Here is a 23,566-nt window from a genome sequence, read left to right as displayed (position 1 = left end):
CTTGATATCCTGGCTCCAGTGAAAACAAAACAAACTGAGATGAACCTTGTTAATATCAATCAGTGCTGAAGCTCATGGGTTAAGACTTGCCTCCCCCTTCTGCTTTTGTGGTTATGAAGCTTCAGGCTTCCAGTTTGAAAAATCCAGAGCCTCTCAGCAAACACACAGCACAGCCTGGAACTAACCTCTTGCCACCTCTTCTAATTTTGGAAATCATATGCACATATGCATTTAGGAAAAAGAAATTGTCTGTGACTCACTGCTGTGTCACTCCCATTTGTATGCTGGAAGAACTCTGCTGATATAAATGGTGTTATGGCACTGAAAAACTAGCATACAGAAGTGGTGAATCAGTCCTTGGCTATCCAGTGAAAGCTCATCAAAGCCTACAGGCCAGACTGTGCCCTGATTTAAACCCTGTGCTTGTCCTGTTATCTTACATGAGGATGAAACCAAAAGAGAGAACAATCCCACTGCCCTCCCTATCTTCTGCTTGTTCTGTTTCCTAAATCATTTGGGAGATGGCCTGATAAGAACTGTACAGTAGAACTCTGGGTATTCCTTCTAGTCTGTTTATTAATTCACAGTGAGGAATGCCAAGTATGGATGTTTATTACAACATTTGAATAAATTAAAAAAATAAATAACAAACAGCCCAGAACTTCATGCTAATGAAGAAATGGCATCTATAGTATCTATAACCTCTTTTGTTGCAAAAGGTATTCAGCCAAACTACTAGGAAACTTTCCCTCACTCCATTTTACATAAAGCTCTCAACAGATATCTGCACGAGACAACTGCCTGCATGTTTCTTAAAAAGTCACATTTCCAATCCTTTCTTTTATGAGAAATAGCCAAGAAAGGCACATTAATGGCTTGATTTTCTGCAGCTGTTCTTCTTTTTCTCTACAGATATAAATTGGTCTAAGCAAACAACATCAGTAAGTTTTTATTGGGAATTGTGCAAAAAATGCTTTGTTTTGTTTCCCCCTGCAGTTTCCAAAGGAAATGAAGTTTATATGCTCATGTTTTATGCTGCTCTGTGACCTTCGAATCCATTGGTCAGTTTTGGGCAAATCTGACAGAGGAACTGAGATCTCCAAAGGTAGTAAGTTTCTACAGTTTAGAGAAAATAGGCAGCCTCGTCAAGGAGAGATGGACTCCTGCTTTATTTGTGCTCCCACCAAAGAAAAATTTCCAAGAGGAGCACACGCATTACTCAGCACCACAGAATTCCCCCAGGAAGTGTAATCTTCACAGAAGGCCACACCAATCCAGGCTCCTTTGGTACCACTCCTTAGGGAGCAACTTTAACTTTTTGCCAAAAAGAATTAAAATAATACAGTTGATTTTGCCTGTGATCTCCTCACTTGCTTTTTTTCCTATTTCATTCTCTTTCTAAAATGAATATCAACAAGACATTCCACAGAAACCTCTTCAGCTGTATATAGCCAATGCAATTTTGTCAGTTTCTTTTCTGAAAACAAACTCCAAGACTGCCTTTCTATTGATACAATCTCTATGAACATTACTGGATCCAGACAAGTAATCCAGACTGGATCCAAAGCAGACATTGGGCTGAGTTCAGTGTTCTGTGGGTCAGGATTACACACTAGATTCCACTGTCTTCCCTGCAGAGAAATGGAGTGCTTACGCTGAGTTGTTCTGCCAGTTGTACCCAAGTTCATACAACAACTCCCTGCTTTGTGTTGTTTAGGGCCCTACTTCCTTATATTCTTGGTCATATAATCAAATTTGATGCTTCAGGCTTTACGAACAGTTCTTGCAGGTCCCCCTCTTCCTCGAAGGCACCTCTACTAAGATGTGTTCGTCAGCACATCCCTTCTGCGATGTTGACACCCCTGAGGAAATGTCAGATCCCTACTTAGTGTTCGACAGCTGCTGTATCTGAGAAGTTAAATGTGGACTGGACTTTCCAGGGGTTTTGATAAGATCACAAATCATATAGCTCAAGTCTTAAAAAATAGCAGGGCCTGCTTGAAGTGAGTGAAAGACACTTCTATTGACTCCACTGATAACTGAAAAATGCCTGTATTTTCCTAAATTGGTGCAGTTGCCTTGAAAGCTGGGAAGCACTGGTCTGAACAGCTTTCACAAATCTGTGCCCATTGTCACTGATGTTCTGACTGTGGCAGTGAAATATCATACACACAGTTCCATCTTCCACCTTCAAAATCTAATTGTCTTTCAAAAGGAACAGCAAAGATAACAAAAAAGATTACCTGAACAAAAGCCTTTGTCCTGGCTCCTTCCGGATAATATTTAGTTTGTAGTAATGGCGTAGGGCTCTGGACATTTTCTCATAAGTCATATTTGTTCTGTTCTGTATTTTTCAAAAGAAAAGGGGAAAATGTGGTGAGATGACTCATTAAAACCTTCCTAAGCCCCCAAATGAATTGCAGAACTATCACAAGCTAGCTAAAATAACCAGGTCAGTTCAAGAAATCACGTTTCATTATTCTGCTGTTTGCAGGCCCACTCTGCGCCTCCAGCCTTCATCAGTAGAAATTTCTAGATCTCTTTTCATACAAGGCAATTTAAGTGAGAAAGTCTACCAAAAATTCCAAGTGACATTTTTCTGCAGTTTCTTGGATCGCACAAAACAAAAGGCTTCATCAACCACAAAAAGAGACTCTAGGTGGAGATGCTCACTCTATATGGATATGTGACAGGCCTGTTCTTAATGAAACCACCTTTTGTAAAATGTAAGAACAATGGCTAATAGACTGCATTTGTCAGCAACCCTTGCTAAGAGCACTGTTCCTCTGGGATTCCCCTCCATTAACTAGTTAATGCTTACAGAGTACTGTGGAGATTGAGAGCCTGTTTGTCCTCTCCTTACAGGGGTGTAAATCAAGAAGTCTATCAGGTTGTACATCTGCCACTGTGGCAGAGCTTCCCCTTCATTTTGGAGCTGTAAGTGGGCAGCTGCCATAGTACTTGCCTGGCTACATCTGCTTGAAGAGCACTTTTCTTTGGTACAAAGAGCACTAGTTACCACACTGGTGAAGAAACTCCCAGCTGAGAGGGCACCATACTGTCAAAGCCATGTTTGCATGAGTATAGAGCAGCTGCCCTGCCGTAGGCAAAACAAGACAAACTAGCAGAAGCACGCTTTTAGTCTGTGAGCCCTCATGGTAAGAGTCTGGCTTGGCACAGTACTGTCGGTCCAAGATCACCTGTGGCGTTCATCTAGATTTATTAAATGAGTCTGAACTGCCTGTCTAAAACGGCCGTGAGGTCCTGCCTTAACCTCAGCTGCTCTGCTAAGGAAAGCCTTATTAAGAGTTCCTGTAGTAATTAAACACGAAGAATGTCAATGATTTCTCTGCAAAATGTAGACTGTGATCATTGGGAAGACCCCTGAAATACTGTATGTGCTTTTCCCATTTCTTGTACACTAAAAGCTACTGCATCCCAAGTGACTAGTAATTTAAGTAGCTTCAATTTTAGACATTTAAAACAAGACCTGATGGCAAGACTTGATTATTGGCATGGAGGTAGAACTCTTCATTCCCAGTACCACAGCCCAAAACCTCTAAGAGAGATGTAAATCATGTCACGAGAGAAAATCTTGACCTTATCAACATTTTAAATTATGTTCACTCATATACAGAATCACAGAATGATTGGTGTTGGAACGCATATCTGGAGATCATGTAGTCCAGTCCTTCAAAGTGGGGACAACTAGAGCTGGTCTTTGGACCAGTGTCTATTCTGGTTTTGAACACATCCAAGAAACTCCAAGAATGGAGACTCCAGTCTCCCTGAGCAACCTGTTCCAGCATCTAACCACTTTTCTGGCAAAAACATTCCAAACGTAGGGTCATTCCTCCCCAGGTGTGAAACTCTGCATTTCCTCTTGTTAGGTTTCATGAGATTCTCATTAACCCTTCACTACGTGCAGGTCTGTCATGCACAGCAGCACAACTCTGTGGGGATACCAACCACTCTTCTCAGCTGCTGTTTTTTTTTGAAGTATCAACTGAAAACTTGCTGAGGACGCATTCTGTCCCATCATCCATGTCATCAATGAACATGTTAAGCAGTACTGACTCCAGAATCAATCTTCTGCATAATACCACTAATAACTGGATTTTGTGCTGTTGATCACAACCCTTTCAGACAAGCAGTTCAGCCAGTTTTAATTCATTTTCCTGTTGTCTTCTCTAGTCTATACTTCATCTGTTTGTCCAAGGATATTATAGAAGGGATGGTCTCAAGAGCCTTTCCAAAGTTAAGGTAACCAATATCTACTTTCTCCCTGCCTCCACTGAGCTAGTAATTTCATCATAGTTCATTTATCCCTAGTTGATCACATTGGTCAAGCAGTTTCTCTTTTATAAGCCTGTGCTGACTGTACCTATATGACTGTAACCGTATGCATACATTAATAAAGATAGGAGCGTGTATCTGTACTCAGATATGTCTGCACTTACTTAGCTCCAAACTGCAAACATCAGTAACTCTTTTCCAGTGAATAAAGCAGAATCAACCTGTTACAAAGAAGTGCATAATCTTACAGCATTTGCTGTCAATCACAAGACAGAAGCCTTTCTTTTTGTGAAATCAAAAGCAGAAAGGAACATAGAAAAGAAGCTCCTGCTGAGGTGTTGTACACAGCTCCTTGCAGACCACTTCTTAACCAGAACATCCTTAGCATCGGGTTTCAGGAAGAAAAGAGATGCTTTGAGAGAGAAGGAACGTTAATTCTCGCATTTGTCGTAATTTTATAATTAAATACATTTATAACCGAATGCCTTTGAACCAAAACAACAGGTTCTTCATGCGAAGGGTAAGTTTTAGTGCTTGAGGCTGGACGCTTTATACTTCTAACGTGAGTACAATGAAAGATTACAGCCTTCCAGGAGTGGTTTATATGCACACGCTTCCTTCCTTTTCCCTTGTTTATAAGTAAATCCTGTGATGTTATAAAAGGTGCTGTGCCATAGGAGGGAAAATACACTGCTTCCTTACCTTGTGGTTTCCCCACAGCCGGGCCAGCCCATTGGGATCCACTATCCGAAAAATTTTGGATTCCTTATCTTCCCATCGGATGAAATTTTCGTACCGGCTGTCAGAAAGCAGCTGATAAACATAATCCCAAAGCAACCTACAGTCTGTGAAAACAGAAGAAAGAAAATACTGTTTTTTTCTTGGGATTAATTCTGGAAAATTCTGAGTGGATATCTAGTGAAAGAACAGTGAGAGTTAGGGCTGAAACAGCTGCTGCAATCTGAAATGCAGATAGCCTGGTTGGTATTGACTAATATCTGCAAAATGTACTGGAGTATACAGCCTCTTCTGATGCATCCTAGTCCTCCCGCCACTGACTGAGCATCTTTATCACATTACAAGCTGTGTGAAATGACCTGCTGATCTTTGCTGGGTGTTTGCTATTGTAGTGACGCACATAAAACCACCACAGTTGGCCCCGATGCTGTTTCAGGCTGTTTCAGTGGGAAAATCAACAATCTGCAACCTGCTTTCCCTGCTTGAGGCTGCTCCTTTCTGTGTCAGCTACAGGGGTTTGAGGCATGGGCAATGCTGCAGCTTTCCTTTCAAACAGAGAATTTCATTGTTCCATGTCACATAAAAATGATGCCTCCTATCATTTTTCAATTTGATTTTTGTTTTTTACAGTTCCTGAAAAAAAAACAACACAAGCATTATAATTACTTGAGTGCTATTGAGAGGTTAAATACTTTCTATTTGAATAACTGAATTAAAATTTCCTCTTGGCAAACACTCTTTAGGTCGCTAATTAAAGGTCTAACAGATACTTAGGTTACAGTTTAGTGTTTTTCAGTTTCATGGCAGTCTCTTGAGACAGGGGAAGACAAGAGCTGAGCTGCTCCTACTTCCTGCTTGCAACGTGTGTGTGCAGAAGTAACTACGAAATACAGAAAGCAAATTGCACAGAGCGAGAGGTTCTGCTGCTGCCAGAAACAACAGGGTTTTTATAGATGAACTGGCCAGATCACTCAGCTAGCGATGTAGTTGTATTTCACTTTGAAAGTAAAACCCGAGGCAAAATATCACAGACATGGCTTGTTGCAATGGTTAGAGGACTGGTAACCAAGGACATCTAGATTCCAGGTGCTAAAATAGATTCTTGCCAGCCTACCTGTTCCTGTCTGTCTTGGTTTGGTATGTTTCACAATGGGGATATGATGATATGTTCAGTCTGAGAATATAAAATGCTTTTTGAAAAGGCATATGAATAATACATTCAGTGAGTGTACCTGAAGTGGTTAGAGATATTAACATTATTGATGGCATTTCCCACTTCCAAACTGTTATTTCTGAAACCTGTACTGTCTCTCAAGAAGGCAAAAGAAAGGAAGAAGACATTCAGAATTTTTGACTGGAAAGAAGTACTGCTAGCTAGGACCAGGACCGGATCTGAGAAATAAATCTCTCCCACTCATTCTCTAATGACCAGCCTAGACTGGCCCTTTCTCTGTGCAGGGATACATAGAAACTTTCCTCTCGCCCCAGCTTGCATACTTGGCCCAGGCACCTACACCAAGGCTGCAAATACAGAGAAGGTAAGTTGGCTAAAACTAAACGCTGTAACGCTGAATGCTGCTGCTTCTAACAGCTTGTACAGCACTGGGCACAAGCAATTACAAGCTTTCCACTAGTTTCACACAAATTTATTTAACCTCTTAGACATGCATGCTTTTGAAAAAAAACCTTATTTTCTAGATTTCATTTACAAGGAATGAGGGAAGGGAGGTTATATTGCTGCAGTGGTTTGAGCCTCTTAATAATGTGGGAGGTGCTCAGGTAATATGGTAGGAAGAGTCCACATAAGTAGTTTTGTGACACACGTGCAATTCATTTCTGAACTGAAAGGCTGTGTAAGAAAAAAAAAAGCATCAGGAATCTTAAGTAAGAAAAATAAAAATCTTTAAACACCACTTTCCTTCTTCAATTCTACTGGCTCTGACTCCTCAGGGTACATTCTGCCAAATGATCAAAGTTGCACTGTAATACTGTTACATTCAAATATCTACAGTATTTTTTTTCCCTGAAGATATCCATGTTTACTTCACTCAAATCACTGTAAAGGCGGCATGACTTTTTAGGCCAGCAATGAATCACTTACCAAGGCCACACAAGCCATGAGCTGGCAGCAAGTTACCACATGGAAAACTCACTTCTCATCTGCCGACTGGACACCAAACTGATGTACCCACCTCTGCAGTTGGGTAGCTAACAACTGTTACTGGAGTTGGATTTGAGGGTAGCAGAATGGTGCTTTGGCCAAGAGCAGTTTCTAGAACTCGGGGGACTTACGTAGGGTGGAGCAGGGGACTCACGTGGATCCCCAATAAACTAAGAGCTATGAAAATCCTCCCCATAAGCATGCTTCAGGGCTTACTTCAGTCAGTTGACCAGGAATGTATACAAATAATTATGGCTTCTGCTAAGGCTTGCAAGGTTCAAACAGAGCTAAAAACCTGTAGTGTAGATGAGCTTCAGCTCATCTCTACAGAGGTCTGTCTTGCTGGGAGCTGCTTCAAATTGGAAAACATTCACTTACATTAGTCAGATATTAGACTTATTAGACAGCAGACTTAGACATAGTAGATATTAGACATTATAAATTAGTCAGGGAAAAAAAGAGACACCTTTTGGTCAAGCCATGAATTTATTAAAAACTTGTGGGGAGAGGAAGGATATGTACTTCCGTGGCTGAAGCAGTGCTTTCAGACTGTGCTAGGAGGTTGCTGAGGTGCTTGACTGGTACATGGCCCCAGCATGGGAGTGCTATATGGTGTCAGTGTCCTACTGTCAGTCATTTGGATTTGACGGTGTCACTACTGCCAGTCCTAGGAGAGACCTTCTTTGGTGGCTCTCCCACACAAACATATGAACGTCAGACTTATATTCTTGAACATGCAACCTGTGGCAGAAATCATCTGATTATATTAACTTATAATCAATACTTACAGTTCTGCAGAGATATCATTTGCCCCAAACTTTACTTTCAGCACATTATTTGCAACTTGCAATGTTATTCACAATCAATAGAATATTGCTGTAACTACACTCAGAAGAGGATGTATTCAAGTGCAAATTTGTTTTTTGTTGTTCACTTAATTTTTACAATGGACTCAGGCTAAGCTTGAATATTAACATTCCTCAAATGAGAATAACTCAGATTTGCATCCTGAGATCTTCACAAGAAAGTCCCAGGCAATCAAGGGCCTCATCCCATATTCTAAACCAACTGAGCTGCTCAGACTTGCAGAGGTATTTAGCAGGCTGATGAAATTTGCAAAAAAAAAAACCAACAAAGCAACAAAAAACCCCACACCGCCAAAGTACCCTAGGTCTTTAAATTTTTGTTTGCTTCAATAGGAAAATTGAAAATTCTCGAAAATTCTGCTTGGCTCCTACAAGTTACAGACTAAATGCTACACTTGTCAATCAAAAAAATATATAACTAAGTTGCAATAATTTAATGAGCTGGCATATATCAATTCAACAACGGCTACTGTGTCTTCATACACTGCAAATAGGAAATAAAAAGCATTTAGCACAAGTAGCTTGGAAGCACTTTGTGAAGTACTTGCATCAGTTTGCCTTAATACAGGTTTCAAAAGGTAGACCTTTATTAACGTGAACACATTCAGTGGGGTTTTTTTTTGTCTTTAATCATAAATTATTTACAGTCTGAATACCTTTCTCCACAGATTGCAAGTTAAATAAAATAAGAAAGTCAGAAGGGGTCTCCCTGACTGACAAAGGAGCAGCAACTAAATCAAAGAATCACAGAATCATATGAGTTGGAAAGGACCTTTAGAGGTCACCTAGCCCAACTTCCCTGCAATGAACAGGGACAGCTACGGCTAGACCAGGTTGCTCAGAGCCCTTGATCAGCCTGACCTTGAATATTTCCAAGTATGGGGCATCTACCACCTCTCTGGTGGCAACCTGGACACTAAGCAGCTATACAGAAGTACTCCTTTACACCCACTGCCTGTGACCCACCCAGCGCCTAACCTTTCCTGCCCTCTCTCCACTACTGACAGGAGTGCACTCCCCTTCAGCTCACTCCTGAACAGCCGTAAGGCAAATGACTCCTGCCTGGACAGGTGCCAGGGGCTGCATGTCCTGCTCCTACCCACCCACAGTGAGGAGCAGCTTCTTTGGGCTCCACCTCTACTGCCCAGTGCACCACAGCCACGCGCTGTGTGCCAGGTTATAGGCGGAGTGGTGAGGGGCCAAGCAGTTCCTCCACCTCCTCCCACCACCCTGCCTCTGGTGGCCTGCCCCTGCCTGGTGGCTGCTGGGGAAGCTACCCACATCTATCCTTAGTAGGTCAACAGACACCATGGGTCAAACATCATTTGATATCTCTTAGACAGTGTAATGAATTTAGAGTAAATCAGAACCCAAGTGGAGTAGGCTACAGCCTCTGAAATTCATGAAAATGCAAGAAAAGGCAATGCTAACAATTAAAAGGAGCTTCTCAGCTGGGATAAGAGACACCTCCTCAGAAGGCTAGTAAAGACAATACCAAAAGGTGCATTCCCCAGGAAGGTCAAAACTGTTAAATGTATGTTCAGGAAGGATGGAAAAAGCCCAGAAAAAGGACTTGTTTGTGGATACTGTTTCCTAAGTTTTAACCACTTGATTGAAGAAAGTCTGGATGCTGTGAATGCCTCTAGGAAGCCTAAATCACTTTTGGCTATCAGGAGGCTTCCATACGAGCAGTTAAATGGCACGACTCTCCACAGGGTGTGTGTTAGCTAGTGAACTACAGCAGAAAGCACAAGGATGTTTCTGAGGCCCAGCAAGTTTAAAAGTGTGTGAGATTCAATAAGGGAATTGAGTCAGGGCTGGTATCTAAATTGTTTGGGCATGCTGCAATTTCCCTGCCTTTTGGTTTTTTATGGCTTACTTAGAAAGTATGTCTGTGTAGCACAAGGAAACATCATTTCCCCCTAACACACACTTACTTCTTGTTTAAGTGAACTCAGATGGTTGAAATTTGTACAATCTGAAACTAAAGGGATTTTGTTGAAGAGAGAACTGGGACTCAGAGGCTTAAAGACAATGTAGTAACAAACAACCCAGCCAAAGTGGGAAGGTGGTGAACTGCTGTGGCCATGCAGCAGGGCTTCTGAAAGCAGATGTTTCCATGTTCTGCCATTTTCTCAGCAGTACTTTTCAGCAAGACTGAGGTATGTAATTAGATAGGAATTAGGGCAGCTATATCTTCAAATGGAGAGGAATGGCTACAACTTTCTTCCTGTGGTTAATGCTTCTAGGGGGATTTTTATACTTATGCACAATGAAGATAAAAGTTGTAGTTAGTTGGTTCTCAAAACATCCTCCATAAAGACTGTCCTACTTGTGCAAGAGGCACTTAGGCTAGTAACAGCCATGTGTTGTAAAGTCCTAAGCTCAGCTGAGAAGCAGGAAAGCCTGAGGGCTGTCAGCCCATCCAGACGCTGGCTGCTGCTTGGCTACCAGGGCTAATGGGAGACACGGGAAAACAAAGTGGTGGCAGAGCTCTGAAGAGAGTGAGTAAGAAGAGACAAGGAGTTTTTGGGGCTTGAGGAGTGAGACAAAATCTCTTGGATAGCAGCAAGCGTGCCTCCTCACTCCAGTTTTAAGACTCTCTTCCATGAGGCACAAGCATCAAAGTCTCAGCCACTCCTCCTTGGCATAATAAAACTCAGTTTCTCCTTTCCAGTTTCTCAGCTCTTCTGGCTGAGAAGCTGTTTACTGCCCGCATTTATAGCACTCCTTTCAGCAATGTTACAAAAAAGAGTAGACACAGTATTGTTAAGAATCCCTTATGACAGTCAATAGTCACTGTGCAACTGAAATCATGGATTACAAATTCTTCTTTTCAAATTTACTTTAAGTCTATGGGCACAGTCTTCTGAGTACACACCTAAGGGAACTCTGGCATATAAATAATCCCTAATGGCTACATGATGGCAATATATATACTCCTTAGACTTAAAATACCATATCATCATGATCTGTACATTCAACATTATTGATTTTAGGTTCGTAACATTTTGATACTTGTCCAATCATTAAGGAATGACTTCTGTGGTACCAGTTTTCCAAGACAGACACACAACTGGCAGTCTTGATATTGCAGTGGTGAGATAATTCTTAAATCTGCACCCTCTTAGACTAAACAATACTGCTAACAATATAAGCATGCGTATGCTAACGACCTTTTTCATTCAGAATATCACATTCATCTGCAATGCAATATTCCCTAAAATATACACTGCGTCTAAGACCTTTGTTGTTTGTGAGGCCCATGACAAAGAAGTAGAGCTACCTCTCTTCACATATCAACTACCAAAGCCTCTTAAACACAGAAACATTCTACAAGACCCATCCACAGTTTTCCTTGGAGATCATTATATAAAATGCATTAAATATGGCTATTGACTGACTTGGAAACAAACATAGCTTTAAGAGAAAGAGATTGTGCCAAAATAATCATACTCCCTCTGACATCAGCTGATGTTCTACTCCTTGCTGAGTAAGTTAGCCTAAAATTTCTCCAGCATATGATTATTATTTGACTTAAATGGTTCTGTGATTTCTATTAGCTGAAAACTTTTCCCAAGCTCAAGCCCCATTTTTTACAAGGTGGTATGTACTTCAACTGTGTTTATTCACAGAGAAGCAAACATCACACGAACAGCTGTTCACAACTAAGACTAATGGACAGAGCGTATCCAGAATTAATCCTCTTATTCTGGTTTCTATAAGCACACCTGAAGTGCAGTTAAGATAGCTAACATGGTTATACTTACGGTATCAAATCTGTGAACTGGTAAATTTCAGTGGGCCATAGCTGCTAGGAGGAAAAAGTCTCATCTCCCTTCCATTTTTTTTTTTTCCCTTCTTCCTGCTGCCTACCTCATGCTGGCTCTTATTTTGTTAGATTTCCGTATGCTTTGACTTAATTCATTCAAACAGGAGAAAACAAACCCTGCAAAAAACACTGGCCTGCTTTCTGCTATCTGAGAGCTTGCAGGAAGATCTGGTGAATGCTACTGCCAGCACAAAAGAAGGAGGCAAGACTACACTGGCAGAGTCGACAAGGTGGAGAAGAAAGAGGGAGAGGCCCCCTCAGAAGGTGCCTGCAGATCTACAGTCTGTGATCATTCCCCTTGTTTGAGAAGAGGGCATTACTTTGGAGCATCTGGATGTGTTTAGACTGTAGCCAGAAGCAAGAAATCATTAAAGTTAATGACTGTTCACTTGTATGAAAAAAAATAAAGTTGGGGAGAGAACTCCTGAGTCATACAATCATAGAATGTCCTGGGTTGAAAATGACCATAACAATCATTTAATTTCAACCCCCTGCCATGCGCAGGGTTGCCAACCACTAGACCAGGCTGTCCAGAGCCACATCCAGCCTGGGAGCCACAGAAGCCCTGACTCCTGTCTTGTTTTAGGCTTGCCATAGAGTTAAGCTGCATTTTAACTATATCCTCAACTCCGCAACAGTCAGAGCTTTCTGCATAAGCCAGATGGACCTTCAGGCTATCAAAGTGGTACATGATGCTCACCAGGTTGGCTGATATTATAATTCATTTCAGGAGTACAGTGACAATCACTTTATCAGCTTTCCTTTACCACACAAATAGAGAGGGATAAAAAATTAAAGCTTGTGGTAAGGACAGGGAAGGCATATGGCTGGATCATATCAAATAATCTACTGTGTATCTTCTTGAAAGGTTTTTTTTCTTTTTCTTTTTTTTTTTGGTGGTGAAAGACAGTACAAGCAGAAAGAAAGAAATGCTACAGTAAGGTTACTGTTGTGCTGATACAGTTAGGAACAATACAGTCTCAATATCTAAGAACATCACAAACTTATTTTAGAAGTCAAAACTACAAAAAAAAAAAAAAAGGAAGTAAACAAATCTCACAAATAAGGGGTTAAATGGTTCTGAGGACTGTGGGGTGCTAAGCATTAACACTGTATGGTACTCTGAGTTCAGGTTACTAAGGGAGAAAGTGTCTTCTTTCCATTAATGTTGGCTGCTGCTACAAGGATGGTAAGCTGGTGCAGTAAAGTCGATGTTTCTATGCGGAGAAACCTTTTAACAGACAAATGTTCATTCAGCTTTGTAAATTCAAGCTGGGGCTGGAGAAATGGGTTGCCAGATCACACAGTGCAATGGTTGTATGTTGCTTCTGTCTTATACCCAAATGCTGATCAGGCAGAAGCAGAGCAGAAACCTGAGATTGTCATGCTGTTAACAGTTGTAGAAATAACAGGGCAAGACAGGGCCAAGCTCTGTCTTTGGCAACAAAAATGTATGAAAAAGAGGAAGCTCCAAAAGGTTCATATTCCTCATGTGGTTGAAGAAAGGAGCTCTCAGATTCCAAAGGATATATAATGAATATGAAGAGGTCAGAGACTGAGAAAGGACATTTTGACAGATGAGGATCTTGGAAGATAAAGACTATGTTATTAAAAAAGGTGACTTTTCCCTTGTTCTATTCTTCTGTTCCACCCCCACCAAACAGATGTATTTTCAGTACTAAGTTTCAAGTGTTCTTTTTACCTGCTCCACCACAATGGTGGGGTTCACTCTTCCATTTATTCTGATAACAAAATCTGCTCCTGATCCTCCCATGGCTTTTCCTCACCTTAATTGCTTATGAAGGGCAACAACATGAAAAAGGGGAAGAAATTCAACCTCTGCTTGTTCTCCTGTTAACTGAGATTCTACAAACACCTCAAACCTTGTCTGACACCAAAGAATTGACCAAACACTTTAATAAGGAGAATTAAAAATTAAGGATGAACATTTTTCTTCTGAATCCTACTTCATATAAGCAGGCAAAAGTGGAAGTGACTTTTCTATGGTACTCAACCAGGGTCGTAATTTTTGACCTCACAATGTGAGAAGCTCCAGTACCCTCTGTCACAAGCTCAAGTGATCTTTGACTTGTGAAGTATGTGAGCTGTTTTGTTTTCTTTCTAACAGCGGAAAATCATTTTTAGCTGGAGACCACTGTCCAAAAACCTCACTTCTGTGCTCCAGGCAAAAGCCAGAGATCTTTCTTCTGTGTGAGCGTAGCTGGAGGCTATGGCTTCAGGAATTTCCTGCTGAAAGGACTTCTTTATAAGTTGTAAACTTGTCCCTTCTGATGGGTCTGACAGAAAAATGAAACAGGGTTACATCTCCACATTTAGACAAAGCCAAACCCTTCCCTCAACAGAGAGGGAAAACAGTATCCTGCGGAGAACTTCCCTGCATCTTAAATCTTATAAAATAGTGCAAACCTTTGTGTACAATTTCTAACTGATCAGTATTAAAATAAGACTTAAGTAAGCCTGTCTCCAAAGAGAGTACAATATAGTGTCAACACTAAGATCTATTGTTCTGATTTAACTAAGCGTTCAAAGTAATGCAGGTTTCCTTTGTAGAAGAAAATCTGAATTACTGCCACAACTTCAACCTGAAAAAAGTGTGGAATGTACAGGGAAAACAAGGCTCATATTCTTGTAAAAAAGACTATGAACTTGAGGTGTTCAACATCCTGCCAACCTCAGTGGCTGCTGAGGGTACTCTGAACTCACCTATCACATCCATCTAGCCACAACACGTTAGACGCTGCAGAACAGTAATGAGAAGGGATGAAGGCTAGATGACTGAGTTTTCCTATAGCTTTGTCAGTCAGACCTTATATAAAGACAAGAACATAACCTGGCTGCAATTTCTGCTCCTGTACCTATGCAGAATGATGGCATTTGTAAAGTAAGACACTTCACAGAAAATCTGAAACTACCTATCCAAGCTGTTGTCATTCTGCTATTGCTTGAGTGACACTAGTTATATTGGCAGGGAAGGTACATTTCCATATTGAAATTAATTGTTAATGCCATGTTAAGATGGCTCTCAAGGTTATAATGAAAATTCTTCCTCTGGAAAGGAACTCTGAGCTTGATTCTCATTCACACTTCAGTCTCTTTGTAGTAGTCTGGCTCTTCACAAGAGGCTTGAAATTGATGTGGTGCATATTGTAAATATAACACTGTACATGGCTGCAAGGATTAAACAAGAGATTAAACAAGGCCAGTAGCATTATAATTGTCATATCCAATTGGTAGTGAGAGGACATACCTATACCAAAAATCCCTGATTCTTCCAAGTTTCACACTTGCTGCCCTATGCAAAGGAGGATCAGCTACCTGGAAATCAAGCACTCAAATCCCAGTGCTTACAACTCTGCATGCTGAAATGAAACACTGTTTTGGTTTGCTGTAGTTTGCAAGGCTGTAACTTGTAACTGCTCAGCTTCTAAGACAGGAAGCGGGTTTTGCCCTAGCTGCCCCCAAGTAAAGGCAGTGCTTCACAAGAGCCCACCAGGTCTGTTATGATGCTGTCAAACCCTGCTGGGATCATGTCTTGTGATGGCTGAAGATAGCCTTTGCTTTCTCAGGCACGTATACAGTAGGCATTAGTAATGATACGTGCTTTCTTAAAGAAAGCAGAATACCTCTAAGGAAGCACATGACAAAAGCCACGTTTGGTTTGTCAGCCCTCATTCTCTGCAAACGTGGAAAAAGCAAACACTTTCAGTTTAGGTAAGAATTCCTCACGGTAAAACTTAACGATGCAGATCCAGAAATTGGGAACAGTAACAAATCAAACAGTGATGCTTATTCACTGTCTGGAGGGCTGAAACACTCAGAAAACCCAAATAGTGTAGGTCCTTTCCAGTACTGAGTGCTACAGTAGGACTCTGTCCACAATAACTGACTTTATTCTAGAAGTTTTCTACTTCTACAGCAGTGTTGTCACTCTGGAATAAAGTAACTTACCAACGACAGAATGACAATAAGAGGGAACTGGGTTCAAGCCTTTAACACTAACACTTGTTGTGCTCAATGACTTATACCTGTAGGCAATCCATACCCCCAGGAAAGATCAGAAAGACTGAACTGAATACAAGAATGCAAGCCACTGCCCCAGTGCAGTGCAGAGAGTTGGGTAGGTTCTGCTTTTATTTGGAGGATGCAACAGCAACACTGGTGCACAAGCAGCTATTACAGCAACACTATGACTGGCTTTAAAAGCTGCAACAGGTAAAAGCAGGAGCAGGAAGTTCATTAAGTTATATACCTGGCCTCTACCTGGTTTATGGATAGCTCAGATTGCTGTTATGATAAGTGTAGAGAAGAATAAAACCAGGAGTATCAGATCGAATAGTAGTGCAGGGTCTGAGTTGTTTCAGTTTTTAAACTGGTTATTTTTCAAACAAAGTGGAATCTGCAAATGTGAGACACTGTAGCATATCAGAAGGTGCTACGTGTAACTAGAATCTGGAAATACACTTAACTTCTGATTCTGAGTGGGGGACTGGTCAGATACTGTCTACTGATAGATTTTATTTTGCCATATGGTATAGCTTTCTCCTCTACATTGCTTCTGATCAGTGCTGGAACTCTTGCAAACACCGTCCACTTTTGTGTGCCCTTACCTTTTTTATATTTACCTTCTCTATTTGGACAGTAAACATTAGGGGTTTCAGCACAGCAGAGCACATAGACACTACCATATAGCAAAGGAAGTAGGAAACTGAACCCCTTGTGTGAGGGCTAACAGTATTAGTTGCTGCAAAACTTTGAACTCATAAGTTGTGCTTAGTTGTAGGATTTTACCTCCATTATTAAACAGGTACAACTGTTTTTTGTCTCCTTTCCAACTCTTCTTCCCCACTACCCACCATGGGTCATTCTATAGTAACCATGCCTGTAGAATCATTTTTGTACAGGAAGGAAAATAAACTGATGTTGTATAACTGCATTTATACAAGTGATTTTGGTAAATTACTTGTTAAAAAAACAAAAACAAAAACAAACAACAAAAAAAGGCATCATCCTAGAACTTGTCATGATTGTGAATGTCACACTGGCAAACATGGAGTAAACATGAATGCTGGGGCACCAAATCCTAATGGATAAGTTGAGGAAGAATGGCCATGATGCAGTGTTTTGAAGTACAGTGATTTCCAATGTATAAGCTCTAAATGTCTAGTGTTATGAATCTAATAACTCAATCAATCAAGCTGAATTTTTCTTAATCTCCTTTAAAAGAAGCTTTCCAGCTCAACTCTGAAGTAAAAATAAATAAATAAATAAATAAGCTTTGATTAACTGATCTTTTAAGCACTCTGAGAAAGATTCACTAAGTTAACTCCTCCAGTCTTTTCCTCTTCTACACAAATTTTTGGGAAGTGATTAAATTTTTCAAATAAAGGGAGAGGAGAATCCCTGATTCTGTTCCCCCTCCAACCTCTCTCCAGGCACCTCTGCAAAACTACTGTATTTATAGGGCTTTGAAGAGAAAGACCTTCCGGTGGTCAGAACCACACATCTTAAGCACTGTAGACTTCGTAGACTTTAGTACAACGTGAGTCATTTATGACTGATGTGTTCTCAACATTTTCAGCTTTGACTACTTATGCAGAGATGTCAGGTACACAAATCTGTTGGGTTCAAGGCTATGCTCCTGCACTCTCTGGACTTTTGGCACACTGAGGGATGTGGCAGAAATCCCAAGTCAGAAGCTGAGTTGGAGATGGATCTTTTTCATGATTTCAGCAGGGCAAGAATGTAGCTCGTTTTTCTTCCTATTGCAGTCGATTGTTTTATGGGCCAAACCAATACAGTAGTAGATAATGTGCCTCTGAACTGTTTAAACATTACTTGGCTTTTCCTTATACTACTGATGGGGAATAAACAAATCTGGCAGCTTACAAAGCTAAATACAGCCTCGTTGCTAAGGTAACTCAACTGATAAGAATAGCATGCTAATAGACAAAAGCAGGCACAAGAGACTTACCTACCTTTGAATTCTTTTCCCTCCTAAGGGCAGAGCAGAATCAAAAGCAATATGTAAAGTGGGGATCTACAGTTTTGCTTGTCCTACCAAGCTACTTGTACAAGATGGATAGGTCTGCCTAAGGCATGCACAGAGCGACCTACAGATTCCTGGTGTTCCTTGGTTTCCAGCTCCAACAGTATCTGGAACACCTGGGAGGAGTTGAGTTGCATCCACAGTCAATTCTCTGGCACCTCATCCTTCCTATCTGCATAGTCATTTGGTTACGTTCTGTACTGGACAAATGGCAATGCCAAAACAAAGGGTAGCACAGTGTGTAATACCCAAGTTTTATTGCCACAGGTTGCCTGGATTCATGGACAAACTTTTCTGTCCCAGAAAACTAGTAAAGAAAACCACTGGAGAACTGGAAATCTCAGAATCTCAGAAACCTGTTCAGCAAAGTATTTCCTCTCACAAAATAAAAAGCTCAGAATTGTCCCAGTGAGTTTTAAGTGACTGAATTAAAAGCAAGGTATTTTGCAACACGTCATTACATTCTCACATTTCTAAGTCAACTTCTAGGTGATAAAAATAAGGGTGAAACCCAACCTATCGTAACTGGATAATCCCTTAATTGCCTCTTGCTGGGATTCCCCTATCTCCCTTTAGGCAACTAACAGGTTTCTGGTTAGATCTGCTATGTCAAGTGCCCATTTTCCTTCCTTCTAGCAAGCTCAAGTGTATCTTGCTATCTTAAAAAATATAGTTTTGACACCTAAACATAGCTGTATGTTGACAGCCAGCTGTGGTAGAAGTCAACAGCAAAGCACTTGTGGAAGCAATGGGGGCAGAACTTCAGCATGGCTGCAAAGACAGTTTCTGGTGGCAGTGGTTCTACCACTAGTGCTGTGCATGTCTCAGCCCTGATGCATCCAGAAAATGTGCCAACACAGGAACCCTCATCTGTCCTTGTACCTTGGGAAAGTACCCTTATGAGATACTACAGTCCTAAAATGCTTGATAACAAAGCCCTTCTAGTCAGAGGTGCATAGAGAGTGGAATTTCCATTCAGAAGAACAGCTAATTTCAATCACATTTAGAAGAACAGCTAATTCCTTGATTAAAACTACAACCGAGTTTAAAAAAACAGAGATGTGTCTTTCTATTTCCACAGGGTGGAATCCTTTGAGACAATCTGAGTGAACCTAGAAGGGCTGGTTTTTCAGTCAGCCAGATGAAGCGTCTGCTTGCAAGAGTTCAAGTCAGAGGCTGTCTACCAACAAACACTGTCACTGCCTTGAATTTGCAGTTCCAAAGGGAAAATAGTCTGTTGCACTGCTTTATTAAACTCCCTTTTTAAACGACTTTATTTTTAAATGATGTCATAGCTATAGATGACTACTGATGCTACTGATGCCTGAGTTAGGTAGCTTAAATATTGCCAGGAATATTTGCAGGGATACAGGTCCACCTTTGGATCATCCAAGTCTAATGACTTCTAGCTCAGACAAAGTTACACTGAAGACTCACGCATATGGTGTTAAGAGGGCTAAACATGGGTTTTTAAAATCAACTCAAGCCACTGATTAATAATAAATGGGACCTTACCGAGTAACGTAAAGATACTTTATGCCTCTTAAGTGCAAAGAAGTGTGAAATGGCCTTAGAGTAAATGAAAGCAAGGCCTTCAGTTTTAAACTCTTTGCTGTAAAACTGAGTTACCAGTAAAGTTAATATGTTAAGAAACAATATTACATGAAAAGGTAAGGTTTATTTACTAGTATGTAAAGCTCATTATTTTGTCTGACAGCCATTATTTTGTCAGAAAGTCCACAGCTTTAGTGATTGACTTTCTGAAAACAGAGCACAATGGACAGCATGAAGTGAAAAGATCGCTTTCTTTCTCAGCATCAAATAATTGCACACTGCATTTAAAAATAGACTTTATCTCCAAGTTAACAGGTTTATCAGTCTGTGAGGTATCTTGAGTCAAGGACGAATTTGTTTTACAATTTAAAATATCTGATTTGGGTATAGAACATGTTTTTGAGCTCAATGTTTTAGTCAGCAGCACATGAGGCTTCCCTAGTAGCTGCTCTTCATCACTGCTTTCCGTGAAAATCACTTGCATGCAAATAGTTAACAGAAAGCCAAGGCTCTCTTCTCACCCATGTGAACTTAAATATTTAGCTCTGTGTCTGAATTACTGGTAAATCCAGAAAAGAGAGATAAATGTCAGCCAGCCTAAAATTCCAAAAGATTAATTTTCATAGCTCATGTCTCTATTACACGAAAGGATCACAGCCCTTTTTGCACTTGACTGTGACTAGCTGGTGAGGTATGTAACTTTTGAATACAGAGCGATAAGTCTCAAAACAAAATCTTCCTCATTAAAGTTGAGGCAGCACATCATCTGTAACAAGTTAAAGGCGCATAAAGGACTGAAACGAACAAGGTGTTTTAAAATGTACCCACGTAGACATGCATAACAGCCCACAGGAGCTGAGTATCATATTAGTTTGCTGCTGATGTAAATGTATGGAATGTTTTTGGGTGTGTTGTGTATGGTGTGCATTTACACCCCTCAAGACATACTAGTCAGTGGGGCATTCAGCACATTTCTGAAGTGGTTCGATTCCCCTTCCCACTCTCCCTATCTATTTACAGTTCCCTTTCAAGTACAAAAAACATTTTCTGTAACCTCAGCTTCCTGATTCAGCTGTTATGATGTCAGTTATTTACGATAACAAAAGTGAGACAATGACTGTGGTTTGTGTGGGACAAAGGCAACCTTGTTTCTGTAAAAAGGGACAATCCTAGCATAAGAAGACAGGAAAGCCTACAAAGCAGGACTCTGAGGTGAGATTTCATTAGTCCCACTGTCTCTGCAATAACAAGTTTGACTGCATTGTCTCAAATACAACCGACAGAAGGCGTCTGCCTAGAACTCATAACTGAAGGGAATGCAATTCTTGGAAAATTATCTCTTTGCAGGAGAAGGCTTTGGAGATAAGTATCTTGGGAAACAAATGAATTGCTAGTGGGTAGAGAGGCAGCAAATGTCAGTACGTACACGTTTTCAGTACTAATTACGCATTCTGTGGTCACAAGCATGTCACTGCATCTTTGCTTACCCGTCATGAAACTGTTATAATCATACTTACCTGCCTAAACTATAGATGTGGTGAAACTTGCAGAATGCCAATAATTGCTGAGGTCACCGTGTGGCAAAAAGAAATGAGGAGCTACTAACACATGTAATGGTAAGTTATACATGAAAGATTTCAAACCTGGCACAGCCTGGAGAAGGTCACTTACCTGCTATTCTTCCAATTGGCATTGCATGGTCCTCAGGAGGGGATACAGACACCATGATGTGGTTCATATAAGCTAACTCTTCTCGGTGGGACAGGTTGATTGGCTTTACCTCCCTGTGCAGCCCATCCTCAGACAACCTCAGCGGCTTGAAATCAGAGTGCCTGGGGTTCAGTATCAAAGGATGCATGATAGGACTGGGCATCAGCTGGATGACCCTGGTGTTCTCCTGGCGAGGGCTGGAAGGCTTCTGAAGAACCTCAGGAGGAGGTGGGCAGTGGTTGTTTTCTATCGGGGACACTGAGAGAGGATAGGGCTCCTGATGGTTGTTCTCTTGATGGTACCTTGCCCCTGGCACCCTGTCAGCTGGGGAAAGGTGACGGACAGTGTTGTCCATAGGGGACTTCAGTGGCCGCTGATCGGAATCTGGTGATGGACGGTGGTTGTTGGTGACGGGTGATCTAGAACGATGCAACAGTTCAATGGTTGGGGTGCTGTGGTGGACTGCTTCTGTGGATGGTCTTGAAGGCCTCTGGACAAAGCTATCTGTGGAGAAAAAAAATAGATCGTCTGCATTGTGATCAAGCTGAAGAATCTAAATGTTAAATGCAAACTTGAGTGAAATCCTAATCCAATTCTGTAACACTACTTTTTCCTATAATTTTTTTCTATTAAAAAATCATCAACAGAATTATATTTGACGCTTTCATAGAAGGGATCTCTTAAAAATCTTAGGCTTTGTATCTTTCATTTGAAGGAAACATTTTGATCTGCTCTGAATAAAGAGAAGTCCAAATCTGCAATGCCACAAGCATATATCTATTCTTTCTTCACCACCTGTAACAGTCATGGTGTGTAAGGACACTACTAGGAGGACAACTAATAACCTAAGCAAACACTGCTACTGATGGTAAAAATGGGAGAAAACTGCAAAAAAACCTTTTCTCAAAATGAGTTGCTTAACCAGTTCAAGAGCTGAGCAACAAGATGGGCTCAATGCCAAGAACTTTAGTACAATGTGACGACACTGTCATTTGAAGTGACTTTGTGCTAAATATTCCTTTCTAACATTGCCTTTTCTCCAGCTCTGCAAACAACTGCATCAAGCTGCACCTCCAGGACACTGAAAGTCCATGAAGCACCTTTGTCTACCCAACTGATAGTGAGGAAAAACAAATCAATGTGGTCAATAAAACTTTCTGACTTTTTTTTTTTCAACTCTACATCTGTTATACCTTTTAAGGCAGCTTTGGAAGTAGGACAAAGCAACAGAAAATATATGGAGAACAGACAGTCAGCTCCTTAGACCAACAGACTGTTAACAGCCACAGAGACAAATGGTGAACAGCAACTTTATTTAAGTAACTTCGGAGCCAAAAAATGACAACATTCCACACATCCTTTTTCCAGTCACCCAATCACCATTTTATAATAATAGTTCCTATAAGAACAAGACAGTTACCTTCATCATGGTTCTGATGTAATAAAACCTCTGACTGAGCATGGATAGAGTTCCCAGGATGGAAGAAAGGTGAGAACAGCACACGAGATTTCCTTTGCTTCAGGATATGCTGAAGGAGTTCATACAGAACATCACCTGAAAGACAAACAGTAGGACTCATTTAGCCATCTGATGCATTAATTCATGTTCCTGGCTGCTATTTTCATATCCAAACAGGCCTGTTGTAAAACTTTGCATTTCATTGTTTTGCAAGGTTCTTCTCTGAAAGAAGGAAAAAAAGAAAAAGAAAAGCAGCATGTCATACCTCTGGAAAAATGGGAGATTGAAAAGAAGTGGCTGTTACTACCCTGATACAGTTTTTCCAGGCTACAGAAGTGCCCATTCAAGAGTTCACACCCTTTGTAAGCAATATTTCAAGTGTTCCACCTTCTCTCATCACAGCTTTAGTCTTTTTAGAGAGACACCTCAGAAAATTCTTAAATGCACAGTATGTGATTATGCACTGAGTTGCTGAGAGCAAACAAGGTGCTATTCCTTCCTTAATTAATGAACAATTCAGGCTTTATGGGGCAAGGAGGAAGATCTTGCCAAGCCTCTCCATGCAGCACCAGTGCCCCACGGGCAGAGGCAGTATGCTACTGTGATATTCCAATCTAGGAAATACAATAGGAGGAAGAACTCTCACTCTGAGAAGCTACTTTGGGGTAAGCTCAAAGACCTGCAAAGAATGAAGAGATGTAACCCCTGCTGTGGTGACAACTTCTGGAGATTGTTGAGTGCTACAGGAACTTCTGGTGTCCTGAGACGGACTTCAGGAAAGCCCAAATAGGATCGCAAAGCTAGTTATTTCTAGACACTAGGATCTGTAGAGAGCTCACTGCAACAGGCAGTATTAGAAGAGGGACATGATACATACTGAGGA

General features: G+C 40.9%; 1 protein-coding gene across 4 annotated transcripts in view; it reads right to left on the bottom strand.

Moving 5' to 3' along the window:
- Positions 1-23,566, bottom strand: part of ETV6 (ETS variant transcription factor 6) — a 131,225-nt gene that overhangs the window by 5,030 nt on the left and 102,629 nt on the right. For all 4 annotated transcript variants that reach the window (XR_006171467.1, XM_042834913.1, XM_042834912.1 and 1 more), the window contains 4 exons: positions 22,645-22,779; positions 21,186-21,728; positions 4,999-5,141; positions 2,244-2,344 (listed from right to left, as the gene is read on the bottom strand). Coding sequence is in view for 3 of the 4 variants with exons in the window: in XM_042834913.1 (XP_042690847.1) it covers positions 2,244-2,344; positions 4,999-5,141; positions 21,186-21,728; positions 22,645-22,779 (922 nt within the window). In the remaining variant the exon portion in view is untranslated. The remainder of the gene's footprint in view (positions 1-2,243; positions 2,345-4,998; positions 5,142-21,185; positions 21,729-22,644; positions 22,780-23,566) is intronic.

This window comes from Centrocercus urophasianus, unplaced genomic scaffold, assembly GCF_019232065.1.
Source record: "Centrocercus urophasianus isolate 14NV4802_14NV808 unplaced genomic scaffold, USGS_Curo_1.0 seq_5, whole genome shotgun sequence".
NCBI classification, from domain to species: Eukaryota; Metazoa; Chordata; class Aves; order Galliformes; family Phasianidae; genus Centrocercus; species Centrocercus urophasianus.
This window is presented reverse-complemented; position numbering and strand designations above follow the sequence as displayed.